Here is a 16,654-nt window from a genome sequence, read left to right on the forward strand (position 1 = left end):
GGCGGTGCGGGAGCGCGGCCGGCGGCTTCCGACGTACCGGCGGGTTCGGCCCCGACGGCGCCCCCGCCGCCCCGCCCCCGCCGGCCATTGTTCGCGCGCCCCGGTGATGTCACCGCGGCGGCGGCGGGGCCCCCGCGCCGGGGCGTGAGGCCGGTGCCGCCGGGCGGGAGCCAATGGGAGCGCAGAGGCTGGGCGGCGGCGGCCAATGGCGGCGGCGGGGGGCGCACGCGGCGCGGGGCGCGCGGCGGCCCCGAGGAGATGACGGGGCGGCTGCCGGGGCGGCGCGCGCTCGGCAAAGTTTCCGCGCGGCGCACGGCGGGGCCGGCCGGGCCGCGGAGCGCGGCGGAGCGGCGGCGGCTTTATAGCGGGCGCGGAGGGGTGCGCGGCGGCGGCGGCGGCGGCGGAGGAGGAGGATGGATCCGCCGGCGGGCGCGCAGGGCCAGCACCAGCACGAACCCATCAGCTTCGGCATCGACCAGATCCTCAACAGCCCCGAGCAGGAGAGCGCTCCCCCGCCGCCGCCCCCCCGGGGCCCCGACGGCGCGACCTTCCTGGGCGGCCCCGGCGGCCGCGGCGGCGCGCCCTACCCGGCGCTGCCGGCCCCCTTCCCGGCCATCGCCGCGCCCTTCGAGGACTCTGGATCTTACAGTGTGAACCTCAGCCTGGCCCCGGCCGGCGTGATCCGGGTGCCGGCGCACAGGCCCATCCCCGGGGCCGTGCCGCCGCCCATCTCCAGCGCCATCCCGGCCATGCCCGCCGTGCCCAGCCTGGGCAGCCTCAACTTCCCCTGGATGGAGAGCAGCAGGCGCTTCGTCAAGGACAGGTTCACAGGTGAGGCTTGGCCGGGGCGGGGCGGGCGAGCCCCCCGGCACCGGGCGGGAAGGCGAATAAAACCGTAGAAAACGAAATAGCCGTAGCGGCGGCGGCAGGCGCAGAAGCGAGGGCGGCCCGCCGGGCGCCCGCCTCCCCCGCGCTCGCTGCCATCCCCAAAACCGCTCTGCGGCCGGCGGGGCGCCCGGGGGGTGGCCGGGCCCCGCTGGCTCCCGCCGCCCTTCGGCGACACGTGGAAGCGGGACCTCGGGGAGACGCGGTCCCTTCGGGGGCGCGGCGGGCGGCCGTCGGGCGGAGCGGTGGCCCCGGGGGGGGGCGGCCGGCACCGTGCGGGCGCGGGTCTGACCCCTCTGCTTCCCACCCCGGGCAGCGGCGGCGGCGCTGACGCCCTTCACGGTGACGCGGCGGATCGGGCATCCCTACCAGAACCGGACTCCGCCGAAGCGCAAGAAGCCGCGGACGTCCTTCTCCCGGGTGCAGATCTGCGAGCTAGAGAAGCGCTTCCACCGGCAGAAGTACCTGGCCTCGGCCGAGCGCGCTGCCCTCGCCAAGTCCCTCAAGATGACGGACGCGCAGGTGAAGACCTGGTTCCAGAACCGGCGCACCAAGTGGCGGTGAGTCCCGCGCCCCAGGGGCCGCCCCGTCCCGCCGCCGCCCCCGGCGGAGCCCCCCGCCCGCCGTCCCCGGGAAGCCCCCTAGCTCCGGGCCGGCAGCTCACCCCGGCCGGCTCCCGGCAGCGGGACGGCTGGGGCCGGTTTTCCTTGCCGTGAGGTTACTGCCGTTACTGCTCTTCGGGTTTCTCTTTTTTCGTTGTCCCCCGTGCGCAAAACGGGGGATTATTCGGAAAAAACGAGGGACGCTCCGACAAACGGGGAATCGTTCAGAAAAAAACGACGGGGGAATATTGGGGGATCGGGGGGTTGTTCGGAAACGGGGGATTGCTGGGACACGGGGAATTAGCGGGATCCGGGGGATTCCTGGGAAGCGGGGCACAGGCTCTCCCCGCCGCCCGGCCACCCTGCGGCACAGGCCGAGCGGCCCCGCCGGCCCGGCGGTGCCCAGCCCCGGCAGGGAGCGGCCGCCCCGCCGCCCGCCCGCCCCCGCCGCTCCCGGGGCCGCTCCCCGCGGGGCCCGGGCGGAGGAGCATCCCGGGGAGTCCCGGGGCGCGGGCTGAGCGTGTCCCCCGGCAGGCGGCAGACGGCGGAGGAGCGGGAGGCCGAGCGGCAGCAGGCGAGCCGGCTGATGCTGCAGCTGCAGCACGACGCCTTCCAGAAGTCGCTGAACGAGTCGATCCAGCCCGACCCGCTGTGCCTGCACAACTCGTCGCTGTTCGCGCTGCAGAACCTGCAGCCCTGGGAGGAGGAGAGCGCCAAGATCCCCCCGGTCACCTCGCTCGTCTGAGCCCGGCAGCCCGGGCACGCAGCGGACTCGCCCGCGGAGCACGGCCGCCGGCTCCCCGCGCCCCCGGAGCTACCGTTCGCCCCAGACGGGGCGGGCGCGGGGGCGGCGAGCGGGACCCGCGGGGCCGGGGCCGGCGCGGAGCGGAGCCGCCGGGCGCTGCCGGCGCGGGGCCCCGCGCTCCGCTTGTATATTCGTGTCGATGTTCCACTAGGAAGGGAAATATGTCACTTTTTGTAAGAAGTGTTAATAATTTAATTTATTTATGCATCGAGATTTGGGGCACTATTAATATGGAATTATATAAAACCTCGATTATTTATATCGAAATCTGAACATAGGTATTTTGTGTTGGCTTTGGAACAAAAGGCTATTTTTTTTTCTCCTGTTCTGAGGATAGTCTAAAGAAAAAAAAATACCTATCGCTTAGCGGAGGGGACTAAGTGGAGCCGGTGATGACTCATTAGCTTAGGAAACCCTATTAAGCTGAAAAGCGGTAGCTTCCATCTGTCCCAGGTGAAGTTAATGTCAGCTGTAATTTATCCACCGTAGTAATAAGGGCTCCGTTCAGGCTCTGCGCTCCCGGTTTCGTCCTCACCTTTCCAGCCGATGAGCTTTCGCGCACCGAAACAGCACCCGCACCCGCTCCTTTCGCCACCGACTCTAGAGAAAGCGCCTTATGTTTCATAATAAAGAAGATTTGGGTTTGACACAGACCATGTATAATACTTTGTACTTGCCGAGACGTGTAAATAAACGTTTTCTTTAAAAATGCCTCTGCGCTCCCTGCCCGCCGCTGCGCCGGGAAGCGCCGGGGCCGGCGGCTGCGGACGCTCGGTGGACACGGAGGTGCGGGGCCGGCCGGGGGGCGGTGGGGCCGGTGCGTCCGCTCGCTCGGCTGGCAGCGGCAGGGGAGCGGCCCCAGGGCTGGGGCGGCCGAGCGGGCCGGGGCGCAGCGCCCGACGCCTCCGGTGACTCCGCGCCCCCGGCCCGCGGTGGCGGCGCTTCCGCCGCTTTCGTTTTCGCTGCCTCGGCTGCGCGCCCCGCGCCGGCAGCAGGAGGGCGCGGGGCCGGGGCCGCCGGTACCGGCTTCCCGGGCTCGCCGGCAGCCGCAGCTCGTTTCACCGCCCGGCTGGGGTGTGTGTGGGGGGTGTGTGTAATTTTTTTTCGTTGTTGAAGACCGTTCCCTGCCGGTGCCGCGGGTCCGGTGACCCCCCCAGCAAGGGGGAGGCTGCAGCACGGACACGGTCAGAGCGCGGCGGGGCTGCGGGCCGGCGTCCCGGCCGGGAGCGGAGCGCCCCGCGAGGAGGGGGCGCAGCCCAGCCCCGCTCACCGGGAGCCCGCAGGGGTTTAACGGCGTTCCGGCACCGCGGCTCGCTGCCCCCTGCCCGGCTACCGCCAAGGGCGTTCTCGGGGCGGGCAGCCACCCCGGGTGGGGGGTGAAGGAAATTATTTCCCTGGCCGGTCCGCGATCCCAGCGGTGCCGGGGCACGGGCTCGGGCTGCAGCCGCGGTTTGCTCTGTCGGGGGAAGGATGCGGGCGGCCGAAGCAGGGCCGAATCCTGGCGCGCCGTGGGTGACGGTGCTGGGACCCTGCAGCTGCCCGACCGGCTGCCGTGCAGCAGCCTGTGCTAGAAAACACCGGCCGAGAGAAGGTGTCTGGCAGGGAAATAAAAATAAGAATTAAAAAAAAAACAACACAAAAAACCGAAAACAACGGGGAAATCTCTACCTGGTGCTGGGTGTGGGGATACGCCGCGCTCCTGCGGTGCGTGGCCCTGTCCCTGTCCCCACGCAGAGCCCCGCCGCTGCTGAGCATCACCCCGAACCTTCCCCCGTTTGCCGCGGCGGGGCCGGGCCGGGCCGGGGGAGCGGAGCGGAGCGGAGCGGAGCAGCCGGTGCCGCAGCAGAGCAGCCGGGCGCCAGCCTGTGCTGGCTGAAATGGGGGCGAGACAAGCTCGGAATAATGTGCGGGCATCGGAATAACCGGAGCCCCGTATGCACACGTGCATTTGATGTTCTGTTTTATCTGTACCCCCCAACATCTACAATCCGCGTTGTTTTCAAGGCAGCCTTGTTCTTTTAACTGTTTGAGCGTCCCGTGTCCATAAACTTCTGCGTTCCTGATTTCCCTGCAGTTTTTTCCCAAACTGCTGTAAGCCAGAAGCTGCATATTTGCGGAGAGCGTAATGATGCTGCATGTTGCAGTCACCAGCCTTGTGGCAGGCGAGGAGCTAATGCAAAGCCACGGAGCGTTTGCAGCCCCGGTAGTAAAAGCAGCACCAAGTGGGTCTGAACCCCTCCCCGGCCTCTGCCCTGGGCCGTGCCGCAGGCAACGGGGCCAAGCCTGGGGGCACGGCGTCTTTCCAAAGGACTTCAGAAACCAGTAGCTTCCATTTCAGCCCTCTGAGCAGCCACCGAATTGTGGGGCTTGTATACTGGGAGCCGCATGCTGGGGCTCACTGGGGTTGCGGCTGGTGCCTTTGTTTCGGGGGAGCTGGGCTCGAGGTTTTGCGATGTGCTGGATGAGAGGGAGACGGACTGCCTCGTGCATCCACGTCATGTCAGGCACGAGTGCGTGGGCGGTACAGGGGTATGGATGTGAGTGGTCTTGCTGAAGGGGACAGAACTGGGGGTTACCTCCAATTACTCTGTCCAGTAAACCCGGTGTTCATAGCAGCCTCAGGCAAACACTGGTGGGGACAAACCCGCGGTGTTTCCCCCACCGTGGATGAAAGCAGGGTTCCCTGCCAGCCTGATGTGGTTGTGGCAGGGCTGTCCAGTGGTCCCTGCTGTGTATCTCTAAAGGTCCGTCAACAGACAGGAGCCACCCACGGGGGCTTGCATGAGTTCCAGACCCTACGAGCTGGAGCCTCTCCTTCCCAAGCAATGTAATCCTGGGGGACACAGGTGCCCTGTGGAGGAGAGGGCACCTTTTTGGGGGTGAGCTGGCTGTTGTTCTGGTCCTGATGATGGTCCTGTTCACACACTGCACTTGGGCTGTGTGGTGGACAACTCGAGCCAGGCTGTCATGTACTTTGTTTGACTTCCCAGCTTCTGAAACAGCCTTCCTGCAGTGTGGGCTCTGGCTAGTTGTGGGGGACCGTGGTTTATCCCCCACCCTCCCACTTGTTACTAAACGCTCCTTTACCTCCACGGGAGACTTCCTAAAACACTCCACTAGGCAAAGGATAAAGACCAGCAGTGTACAGGCAGTGTGAGGGCAGCAGCAGCAGGAGCTCCTGCCACCGTGTTGCAGCACAGCTAATTCAGGGGAAGTCATCTGAGCATAAGCGGTGTAAATCCTGTGATAGGGATGTAGTCTGAGAGTGCTGAAGATGCTGCACATGCCATCAAGCTGAGTTTTAATATGTTGATGCTTGATGCTGCTATGAAATTGATAATTCTTAGCATTTGGATGATCTTTCCAAACCAGTCTTGAATCCACAAGTGAAACATTGCCTCCGTGCCTGTGTACTCGGGAAAGTCCACGCTGTGTGCTCATACTCCCTCCTGTTCAGAAGTTTTAAGGCCAGGAAAACTCATGTTTGCTGAACAAGGATGGAAAAAGGCAATGGGAGTTAAGGATTAGTGAATTATCAGTGGGACTTAACTTTGGGCAGGTCACTTTCTGAACTCTGCTTAATCATGTGTGTGAGTGGTTTCCCACGTAGGACCGAGCAGCTGGCTGGGTGGATGGATGCACAGGGCCGAGCTCAGGGTAACCAGAGCCACGTGGAGGAGCATCGACCCTTTCCTCGGAGTCCCTCCTGACTTTGCTCTAAGCCCAAACCCAAAGCAGCCCCCGTGCCATGCTCGTATGCACAGGCACAACCCCTCTCAGGATAAAAATGGCTCCATAATTTGCATCTCTCAGCATTATTTTGTGCCCAGGGTATTAGATGTTATAAAGTAATGCACGGTGATCAGATCTGTATAGGCAATTCTTTTCCTAAATGGGCCTTAAAATCAATGGGTTATTAGCTCTCCTCCACTTCGTGATGAAAGCCTGGTCCTGTTAAACATGCAAACTACACAATATTCAAAGCCTTGGTTTAGAAAAATGTTTTGCTCAGCTAGGTCATAATTTAGCTCACTTATAGCTAACATAAATAATACCGAGATTTACACCTCATGCTTTTTTTTTTGAAAAATGAAATTTCCTTGAAGCACGTATTTCTGTACCGCCGTCCTCCCCACCACTGATAATTTAAGGGCCGTGACTCACCCAGGTGAGCGCTTGCTCATGGTTGCTGCTCCTCCTCATTTGGTAGAATCCCTCATGTGCTGCCTGAGCAACCAGGTGGATGAAAATATCTGCCTTCTGTGTAGGCAGGCGTTTGTGGGAGAGTGGGTATATACACCATCTGCTTTAGGCTGTTTGGGGTATTTCCCTTCAGTGATGTGTGTTTCCCTTCCCTCCTGTCTTGAGTCCTGACTGTTTTTTTCCTGACTCATAGCAGTGGAATAAATATTTCTACTTGGTGCCCACTTGTTTTTCAGGATCTTGGTTTGCCTTTTGGAGACACCCAGTTAGCTTTGATGGGCAGGGCTGTAGTACAGCTGGTGGCAGTTTGGCGCCTATGTGCTTTCCCCCTTTTTGGGGGTGTGTGTCTCTCTCTGCATTTCTAGGCATTTCAGATGACTTGAAAATCTGCTGTTAAGGTTAAAGTGGTAATGGTATTTAGATATTTTACTCCCATTAATTTAGTTAATTAAGGGTAAGAGATAAAATATTCTTTCCAGGTCGTTGTGGAAAACAGGAGCTAGCTGCCTAAAGGCTTCATTGTGCATTCAGAAATGTCCATGCACCCTCTGGAGGATGTGCCCAGAGTTGGGAGCACTGGGGACTGTGGGGCAGAGACGTTTGAGGTGGGTCTCATGCTCTTCAGGCAGCACAGGTGAATGTTTCGGCACTTCTGCAGGGGCAACGTGCGGCTGCGCCGGGTGGCCTGAGCCCGGCCAGCTGCTGTGCTGCAGGGTGGCCACACGCTCTGCTCCAACGGTGGCCTGAGCTCACCGGGTGCTGTGTGGAGCAGACTCCCAACACCCTCAGAAACCCAGACCTCAGGCCATTCTTCAAAATACCTTTGCAACTAAAAAAACAAGATAAAATTTTGAAAAAGATGCCTCTAGATAGCAGACTCCCCAGCAGATCTCCAGGTAACATCTGGAGTATCTATACAGACAGTGATGGTACCGTGTTGATGCTCGGTGAACTTGCCGACCTGAGCCTGCAAGTATTTACCTCCTGGGAGTCCAGCTGAGTGTTTCTGCTTTGCTGCGAAGCATCACGTGCTTTCACAGAGAAGAGTCAGTTGCGAACCGGCACGTGGTGTTTGCTGGGTCCTTCGCTGCTGCTCAGCCCAGTGGCAGGACCATAGGGTTAGACCCAGCTGCTCCTGTCCCTGTGCCAGCCAGGCCTGTGAAACTGCACCTGTGCTCGTCCCTGTCTCTATCCCAGTTTGGGCCTGTGTGCTGGGGTTGGGGAGCAGTGTGCTCACAGGGAGGGAATGGGGATGGGTGAGAAAATTGCTCTGTCTCCAGCTCCGTCATTCATTTGAGCTGCTTGAACAAATTTCTGCACCTCGTCAGGCAATTCTGTATGCTGTACGTTGGCAGTGAGATGCATTTCCCTCCGTGCTATGACCGGCCTCCTTTGGCAGCTAATGCAGGTAGGCAGGGGACAGCATGGGCGGTGGCTGTGAGCCCCGTGGCCAGCGAAGGTCCTCAGGCTCAGCAGGAAGGTTGGGCTGCACGTACCCAACAGGCAGTGTCTGCTCCATCACCTGGGTGCCTGAGCCTCCGGCTTCCTGTTCAGGTGGATCTGTATTTTTATATACTTTTCATTAGGGACACCAGGCACAGTCTCATTATCTTGGTTTTATTATCTCCCAGCTTTGGACTAAATAGCAGCTGGATGGAGGGGATAAAATTCATTGTCATGTTTTACCTACGGTATTTTCAGTCTTTTGAAAATGGAAGGTCATCAACCCTTGCTAGGCTCTTTAAATGACTTAAGCTCAGTGCCACAAGTGTTCCAGAATGCCCAAATGATCCTGTTAATTTGGCATCCAGTATATGCTGCATTATACATACCGACTTCCATTGGCGCATGCCACATCCAATCCATTAGTTGCGTGCAAATGCACTTAAGTTTTTTATTGCTCTTAGTTTTGTGTCATCAGCAAAGAAAGGTAAAGTTGATCTTCATCTAAATCACTGACATGGATTATTGCAATTGATTACAAAGAAGAAAGAGCTTTTCAAGTTTCAAAGTTATGTTGTCTTTTATTTCCCCAAGTAGTAATCTGTACTGTTTAAGTTATTGCACAAGGACTGTCTCTGTAAGAGCTGTCCATATTACATTCCTCGTTGAGAACATTTGTGTTAGTAGGCTGTCGTGATTCCCCCCCAGTTCTGTACGGCACACTGCTTTTATTCCTTCTGGTGGCAGAAATGCACTGAACGTTCTTTACTCAGTCCAGCTACAGAAGGAAGAAAAGAAGGAACACGCTGCCTGCCTGCTGAAGCTAATGTATACCGGTTTGGGGAGCTGTGTTTCAATGTGAGAGTAAATTATCTATGATTAGAAAAATAGTATTTTATTTATTGTTTAACCCAGCATTCTTCTCAAGCTTAGATCCTTTATTGGGCTAGCGTGTTTAAGACACCCGAGCACCCAGAGGGAGCAGCACACAGGGGAAGGATGTGGCCCAGCATCACACCATTTTTCAGCCTAGTGATGTACAACTAAAAAAAATAAAAAATAGGGAAGCTGTTAGTACGTCCATCCAAATTGCCCTGCTTGCCCTGGGCCAGAAACGCTGCGTGTATTCAGGTGCTGCTTTACAGCTCAGCAATCCCCCTCATTTACACCGTGCCCTGCTTGGGCATGCGCTCGCACCCGGGTTTGTCTGCGCACAGCTCAGGTTAGGATCCAGCAGGCTGGCTGCCTGGCTCACACCAGCTCGGTGTTTGCAACAGAGATGCCTCGGCTTGAATTCAGAGGGCTTAACTCCCAGGTGCTTCCATGGGGCAGGCAGTGGGTGCTGCCACGTTTGTGGAAAGACCCCCTGCACCGCCAGGGGCTGAGCGCCCCGAGCTGCCTGGCAGCACCTCTCCTCGGCTTTGCTGCCACCACTGCAAGTCTCTTCAAAATTCCCCGCCTGCCCTAAGGGCAGCAGTTCTTAAAAGATGACCATGAAATTTAACTTGAAAAACTAATTATTAGTTAATAAAGCTCGTGGTTTATGGACTGGAGTGATAGAAAAGCCTGGCTGGAGTACGAAGCTGTTAAACACGAAGACTGCTGGAAAGGTTCGGCTGTTTTAATACGAGCAAGAGAGGGCCAACTCTTCGTTTGGTGTAAATCAGCAGAGATCCATTAAGTTCAGTGGATCTCATCTACTTTACATCAACTAAGGACGTGACCCTGAGTACTTAATTGGTGGTGTAGCATAAAGACATTAGACTCTCTTCCCTCGTTCATCTGCACACGTCGCTCCCATTAATGGTAATGGGAGCAGCCTGTAAGGGAATATGCAGCCACGGGCGGGTACGGCTGGTGCCGGTCCCGTGGCCGGTCCCATCAGGGCTGGCGCTCCGTAAAGCTGCTCTCCGGCCTCCAAAGAGCCGGAGCTCTCAAGTGGAGAGGGAAAACAAAAGCAAAGCGGTTAATAATTAAAGAAGCCTTCAAATCTTTCCCCAGGACGGAGGGGAAGGAGCGAGAGCTCTGAGGGCGCCTGCGTCAGGCTCGGCATGTGCCGCAGCCCTTGCCGTGCCGGCACCCTGCCGGGGGGCTTCGGCCGGGGCTGCCTCGGCGAGCAGCATCTCTTACCCCGCCGCAGCTGGTAGCTGTGGCACAAGCTGTAGCCTGAGCTGTGTTTTCCTTGGAAATCTGGAAAATGGGGAATTTTGCCACAGCAGATGACATTTCTAGGTCCAGACAAAAGGCATCCCAGCAGCAGCCTGGGCTGAAGCCTCCGGTCTGCAGCCCACGGGCAAAGGCTCTGAGCTGTGCTGCTCTCCGTGCCAGCCTCCTCCCGTCCCCTCCAAAGATGTCCCGAGCGCTGGCTCTGGGGCAGAGGCGAAGCAGAGAGCACGGTGGTGTTTTAGCTGTCACGGAGCTGCAGATGTGGAAGAAGACAGCAGTGCTCCTTCAAGTTTTTTGTTGTTGTTTTTTTGGGGGTTTTTTTTGGTTTTTTTTGTCAGTTCTCTTTTCTTATGCCTTTCAAAGCCATGAGGATCGCTGGCGGGTGGGCGCACCAGCGGAGCGCGGCTGCTGCAGGACTGAGGTTTAGTAGAGGGCTCCTTCACCGGCAGTGGAGTCCTGTTGGTAATCCGTCTTGGTGTGGTTCTGGCATCTAAAAATACGTCAGGGGAGCTGCAGTCCTGCACCCTGCTTCAAAGGTTCTCCTGATCTGTGCTCCTGAACAGACCTTCAAAGCAGTACTAGGTCACACTTTTCCTGGAGTTCCTTAAAATATTCTTTCTCTTCCTCATGACATTTTCAGGCATCCTGTCTCCACGTTGCCTCTCTGCTCCTGGCCAGGGCACGTGTTGCCCTCTCTCAGCTCACAGCCTGTGTCTTTCTGGTCTTGTGCAGTTCCTCAGCCTTCATTTTCGGTCAGTCCTTCGGTAGCTGCTGAGCACCCTGCTCCCAGCTTTCCTCTCTGCACAGGCATGTCTTTGCTCTCTGCCTGGAGCCAATTTAGCATTTATACTGCTAAAATGGCATCCTCATGTTGCTCTGTCTTCTTGTGGGGTTGCAGAAAAATAAATAAATAAATAAAAGTGGGATGTTGCATCTTGCCCAGAAGAGGCTGAGATGGGTAATTGATTCTGAAAGCAGTTTGCACAGTCGGGGACTCGCTCGCTGAAGCTGTCGTGTTGCACTGGGGAGCTTTGCCATTTCCGTGCTCCAGCGGAGCAGCTGTTGTACCCGGCATCGCTTCCAGATTGTCACGGGCTGTGGAGGTTCCTGTGTCCTCAGACTGTTCATCGGGAATGCGTTCAACTTGAATTTGACCCCTTTATTCAGCAGGAGGCCAACAGCAAGCGTGGGGCTGGTGGGGAAGGAGGCTTGTCAGTGCCTCACTTGGCACATCAGGGTTAGTGTTACACTTTGAAACACCGTTTTAGAGCCACCAAGCCCAGCGCATACACACCTCGTGCTCATGGCCCATGTGGCAAGAGGAGAGCATCTCTAAGAGCCTAAGCAGGGGGAAAAGCCTTTTTCACCCCTCCCAGGCTGAAATATTTTGGAGTACCTGGAATAAGTGAAGTGTTCAGGGAAACACTTGCAGGATCTTTCTGGAGATCTGAAACGTGATCCTCCTCTAAACTCATTAAGGGTAGGAACCGTAGGGTTTTAGGGGGGGTGTGCTCTGCCTTGTCATGCTTGTGGCTTTCCTACATTGATCTGTATGAAGTTGACCTTCTCTGTTTCAGTCTCTGCCAAGTGCATAGAGGGGAAAGGATATAGTTCTGCTGGACAGGGGCTGGAGTAAAATCACTACACTCTTTTCACTGCCATACTGAATAAGGCAGGGAAAATAAAGCAGCTCGTGTCCCTCCCTCATGTGAGGACTCTTTCAAACTGCAGACGGTTGTCTAAAAACCTTCTCAGATGGAGCTTCCCACCTCCTTTGCATGACTGACTGTTAGGCTGCTCTTATGGAGGGGAAGCTCCTGCCTGATCCCCTTCCCCAGCACAAGCTTTTATCTTCCTGTACTATTCAAAATTCACAGGGACACCGATCTTCCTTGTTCATTCTGCCAGATCTGCGAAGGCAATTCTCTTCTTACGGTACACACAGCAGAGCCTGTCAGTCCTTTGTGTAGATCTCAGCTGTGGTCCTACAGCTCCAGTGGGACTTCCCACTGGAACTAAACCAGAGCTAAACTGGGTGGGAGCTAAACCAGAGGATACTGGCTCAAAGCACACAACACTATTCACTATTTCAGGTGGGAAAAAAAAAAAAGAGAGAACTTGCCTCAGCCTTGTCCATCTTGGTTTACTTCTGCCTCCTTGCTTGCTTTCGATGCCAGCCTGCAGCTTTCCAACTGCAAACTGAATGCCTCCCCATAGTGTTGGCTCCTCTTCACAAGGGTGTTGCTTTGCTCTTTGTCTTCTTCTCTAGCCAAGACTTTTCCTTCTTATCACTTAAATTAACTATGGGGCAGAGGCAGAAACACATGAGGTGTGATCCACACTGCAGCTGTGTGGCTGGGGCACAGTGAGCAAGGTGGGAAAGCTCTGGCGGATTGAGGGTGGATGGGGCAAGAGCTGGTGGGGCTGGAGGGGAGGGAGTGGTGGAAGTGCAGCAAGTGGGAGAGCTGCAGGGGAAGATCAGCAAGAGGAGACATCCCAGACCTCTGTCCATGCACGGAAACCTGAGAAGGAGGGAGAAAACCAGGAATGGAAACAAAGAGCAAAGCTGGAGGTGGGAGTGATGGGAAGGGCTGGGAGAGAGCAGGGGATGGGCTGTGCAGAGCAGCAGCTGTGGGGAAGGGTCATGGGGCTGCCTGGAGTGGTGGGACCCTCTGCTGTGGGACTCTGCTGGTCCTTCAGGTGGCAAAGAAATATTTATGTGTTTAAAACTGTGGTGCAGCGGGGCTGTATGTGAGCAAGCAACCAGGTATTGCCTTAGAAATGGAAACGGTTTGGCGTAGTTCCTACCGAGGGGCAGGGAGGGAGTAATTTCTGTGCAGGGTGTTTTGGGGTCCCATCGGACAGTGAGTGCTGGGACAGCTCCGCGGTGAAACCACCAGGTCGCCGAGCAGGGCAGGAGCCAGCAGACAGACAGAAACATGGCGAGAATGACTCAAAAATGCTGCAGAGCAGAGAAAGCAGTGGTTGCACAAACAGCTGAAGGAGGTGGGTGGGAAGAAGAGAAATGGTGCATGAGGAAGCCCAGGCGAATGCCCCTCTGAATAACAGGACTCTCCTAAAAACGGCTCCGGCAGCAACTCGCAGCGAGCGACTGGAGCACACGCGGGCGAAGTGGGGCGCGGGCGATGGCTGCCCAGCCGACATCTGTGCTTGGTGACAATAGCACGGCCTGACAAGTTCATTGTAGCTCAGCACAGGGCAGCAGGTGGGAGAGGCAGTGTGCACAGCCACCTGCTCAGCCGCCTGTGCGCCTGTCCCCCGAGGCTGTTGCTGATGCTCTGCTGCGCCTTGGCCCCTGGGGAGGGGTGGCCGGTGTGCTGCCCCCAGGTAGGGCGAGGGGCTGGCACCCGCCACCGGGGTTTGTGTCGGTGGGGGGCTTGTAAAGCAGCTGTGGAAAGGCTGTGCTGTTACCTTTTATAGATTTCACTTGATCAGGGTGCAGCACTTTTTTTTTTTTTTTTTCCTTCATTATAAAAAAATAAATCTGTTCTAAGATAATTTTTGTGTCTGGTATTTAGCAATGGGTCATGGAAGGCTCAAACAAGTATGAAAATAGATAAGGAAAAAACAAAGCAGCCAAGCCAAATCCTACACCTGTAACTCTTCCTGAACCCACCAGGCAGTGGGAGAGCTCAGCTGCTCTCAGCGCTTGGCTTGTGCTATCTGAATGTCATTATTGTACAATAGGGTTTGATCTGAATTGGCATCGCTCTTGCTGGGGAGTGAATGGACTGAGAGCGACTGAAAGCAGCCCAGGATCCAGCCTCCCACGCCTGTGCTAAGTAAGTGCTCGTGCAACGGTCAGCTCTGGTTTAGAGGCCAAAGTCAATTCAGAATAACACCAACAAACTAGGGCTGTTCGCTTCTCATCGGCCCTGCCGTAACTCAGGAGGAGCCGACAGTGAATTTTTTTCTCCTCTCTCTCTGCAAGCACCAGCCAGCAACAACGGGGTCTGTCTGATTCGGGGCAGCACGAGGAACTTGCTGTGTCCTGGTGTTCGCCGTTCTAGTCTGTTTGCTGAGCTCTTCGATAATCACTTGTACGCTGGGATGGAGCATTCATAGAGCTGTTCTGATTTACTGAAAATCTGGCTCGCGAGTGCCATTTAACAATCCTGTTGGTTGCCAAATGCTTCAGTGCACGTTTCTGGTTTGAGTTTTCATCTTCATAACTGCATGCATTTAGTTTTCCTGATTGCGTGTATGAATGCTTGTCTAGACTGACAGCCATAGGCGGGGAGCCGGGAGAGGCAGCGGGGTGGCAGATCCAGCGCGGAGGTTGGGCTGAGCGGTGGGGGTTTGGCTGGCTAGGCTGGCCCCTACCCCCCCGCCAGGGCTTTGTGTGCCGCTCCAGTGCAGCGCTGGAGACGGTCCCTTCGCTCTGTACCGCTCAGCAGTGCGGCGAGTAAACACAGACCCAGGCGCGAAGATGCCACTTCTACAGTTGCATTAAATAGCAGGTTTGGTCCCGATGTGACAAGGTGAAACATCTACTCGTGTGGATGGAAAAAAGAGTGGCTGGAAATGTTGCTGTCTTCATGCAAAAGCCAAGCTCCACGTTGCTGGTTTTGGTGCCAGGTGCGGTATGGCTGAGCTGGTTTCTCTGGAGTAGCTGCTGGTGGGAACAGAAGATGGTGCAGCTCCTTTCCTGGGGGGCATGGTGGCCCTGGGAAGCCTGGCTGTCCCCCAGCTTGTCCCCCCACGTCTCCGGGCTCACATCGGGCTGGAAGAGGGCTGCAAGGTGCACCCCTTGAGCTGAGCTTTCCCCGCTCACGGAGCACAGCACCTGAGTCCTCTGATTAAAAATGTGTTGCCAGATTTCAAGGAATCTCAGGGTTAGAAGTTTTTTGGTACCTACCTCTGGTGTTTTAAGATGTCTGCTTAGAACAACAGGAAGATTTAAGTGGATGCTTAAAGAAATCAGCCTAAGGTATTTAGGGATTTGCTTTTAATTATGAAGAGTAAATTAAAACGTAGTTGTTCCATGGCAAGGTCATCTTAATTCAGTGCCTAATAATACAGGTATTACATTTCTCCTGAATAAAGCCTTATTTGAGCTAAGATAATTTATTTAAAAAGTAATCCAGTCTTGAATGAAACATTCCTAATGATGAAGAATCGATTCAAAATTTAACAGCCTAATCACAGTCACAGTAAAAATTAATCTTTTGCTCCTGTTTTTTTGCCTGAATTTCTATAATTTTGGCCTCTGGCCATTGGAACCGGTGGCATGCTTGTTCTCCCAACGCTGCCATTTCGGAGTCCTACATAGGAGACCCAGGTTTACTTCACCTCCTGGTTTCCCTTTGTTCAACCTGACAAACAGAACTGCTCCCGTCCTCTCTTTTTACTTCCAGAGGGTCTCTCCTGCTGGGAATGCTCTTTGCTGAAGGCCACGGCAAGGTCCTGGAGCGGCGGATGTTCTCATGAATCCGTGTGATGCTTCCCCCCTTCTTACATGTTCCATTATACAGCTTCAGTTTTCATGCCGAGGCTCTTCTTTTAGTAGTTGAATTAATTTCCCCAACATCGACACAGAATTAGCAGCAGTCTATTACCAGTGTGGCTCGAATTTGTTTCCCCAGGAAATAATACAAGTGACCTTATTGATATTTCATCTTAGGGATAGCGCGTAACCATGTCCTGTCCTAGAAACTACTGGGGGACAAACTGGAGAGCTGAGATTCCTCCCAGCAGCTCCAAAAGCACGGAGGAGTTGGTTTGGCAATGTGGGATAACCACTGTAATTACATCTTGATTATGCTGAAGTGGTCAGGAGTGAAATAATTGAAATACAGATATTTGCTTTCGCCTGAGTTTCCAACTTAAAACTCCGTTCTGCCAAGCAGGGCTGCTTCATGTGTCAGGGACCTCAGATGCCTTAGACGTGGAGTCTCCAGAATATTGCTCTCTCTTATCCTTGAGTCACAGGATTACTCTGAAAACAATGAAAATAAATTTTAATTCTTGGGCTCGGTTTGTTTGCCAGTTACCCCAGCCTGGGTGTGAGCGTGCACACGGGGCGCCATCAGGGTGAAGCCGGTGCTCATGCCGAGTCCGCTGGCTCATGATCACCGGCACGGCAGCGGGAGGCGGGTGTCGGAAGGGGATACCCAGCGAGATACCTGGGGGGCCGGGGCGCTGCTCCCCCAGGCCAGGCTGGCCCACGCACCCCCGCAGCGCGGCAGCCGGAGCCCCCCCACGTACGCGTGTGCTGCCGCTCGGTCAAAGGGGCTCTTGTCCTGCCTGGCCAAAATTTATTGGTGCAAGGGCTGATAATTGATAGCTCTGAAAGATGCATTGTAGGCTGTCCTGCCGCTGGGAAAGGAGGCATGTTAATGGGGTATTGTACGGACCGCTGTGATCCTCGGACGCTTTGTCGGTGGTGAAAAGTTAGCAAGGAGAAGCCTTGTTCCTCCGGCGCTGCCTCCCTCTGATTTACTGCCGCTCCCCTTCGCTTCGGAAGTGCCGCGACATTCCCCAGTAAATAGGGATGTATGAACGATCTTCTCTCCCTCCTTTCCCTCCT

General features: G+C 56.0%; 1 protein-coding gene across 1 annotated transcript; it reads left to right on the forward strand.

Moving 5' to 3' along the window:
* The first annotated feature begins 358 nt into the window (after positions 1 to 358).
* Positions 359 to 3,001, forward strand: TLX3 (T cell leukemia homeobox 3). The gene is made up of 3 exons (XM_037398019.1): positions 359 to 831; positions 1,202 to 1,445; positions 2,022 to 3,001. The coding sequence occupies exons 1-3, from the start codon at positions 414 to 416 to the stop codon at positions 2,230 to 2,232; spliced, it is 873 nt and encodes a 290-aa protein (XP_037253916.1). The 5' UTR covers positions 359 to 413; the 3' UTR covers positions 2,233 to 3,001.
* Positions 3,002 to 16,654: the final 13,653 nt, after the last annotated feature.

The sequence above is a fragment of the Falco rusticolus genome, chromosome 8 (assembly GCF_015220075.1).
Source record: "Falco rusticolus isolate bFalRus1 chromosome 8, bFalRus1.pri, whole genome shotgun sequence".
Classification (NCBI taxonomy): domain Eukaryota; kingdom Metazoa; phylum Chordata; class Aves; order Falconiformes; family Falconidae; genus Falco; species Falco rusticolus.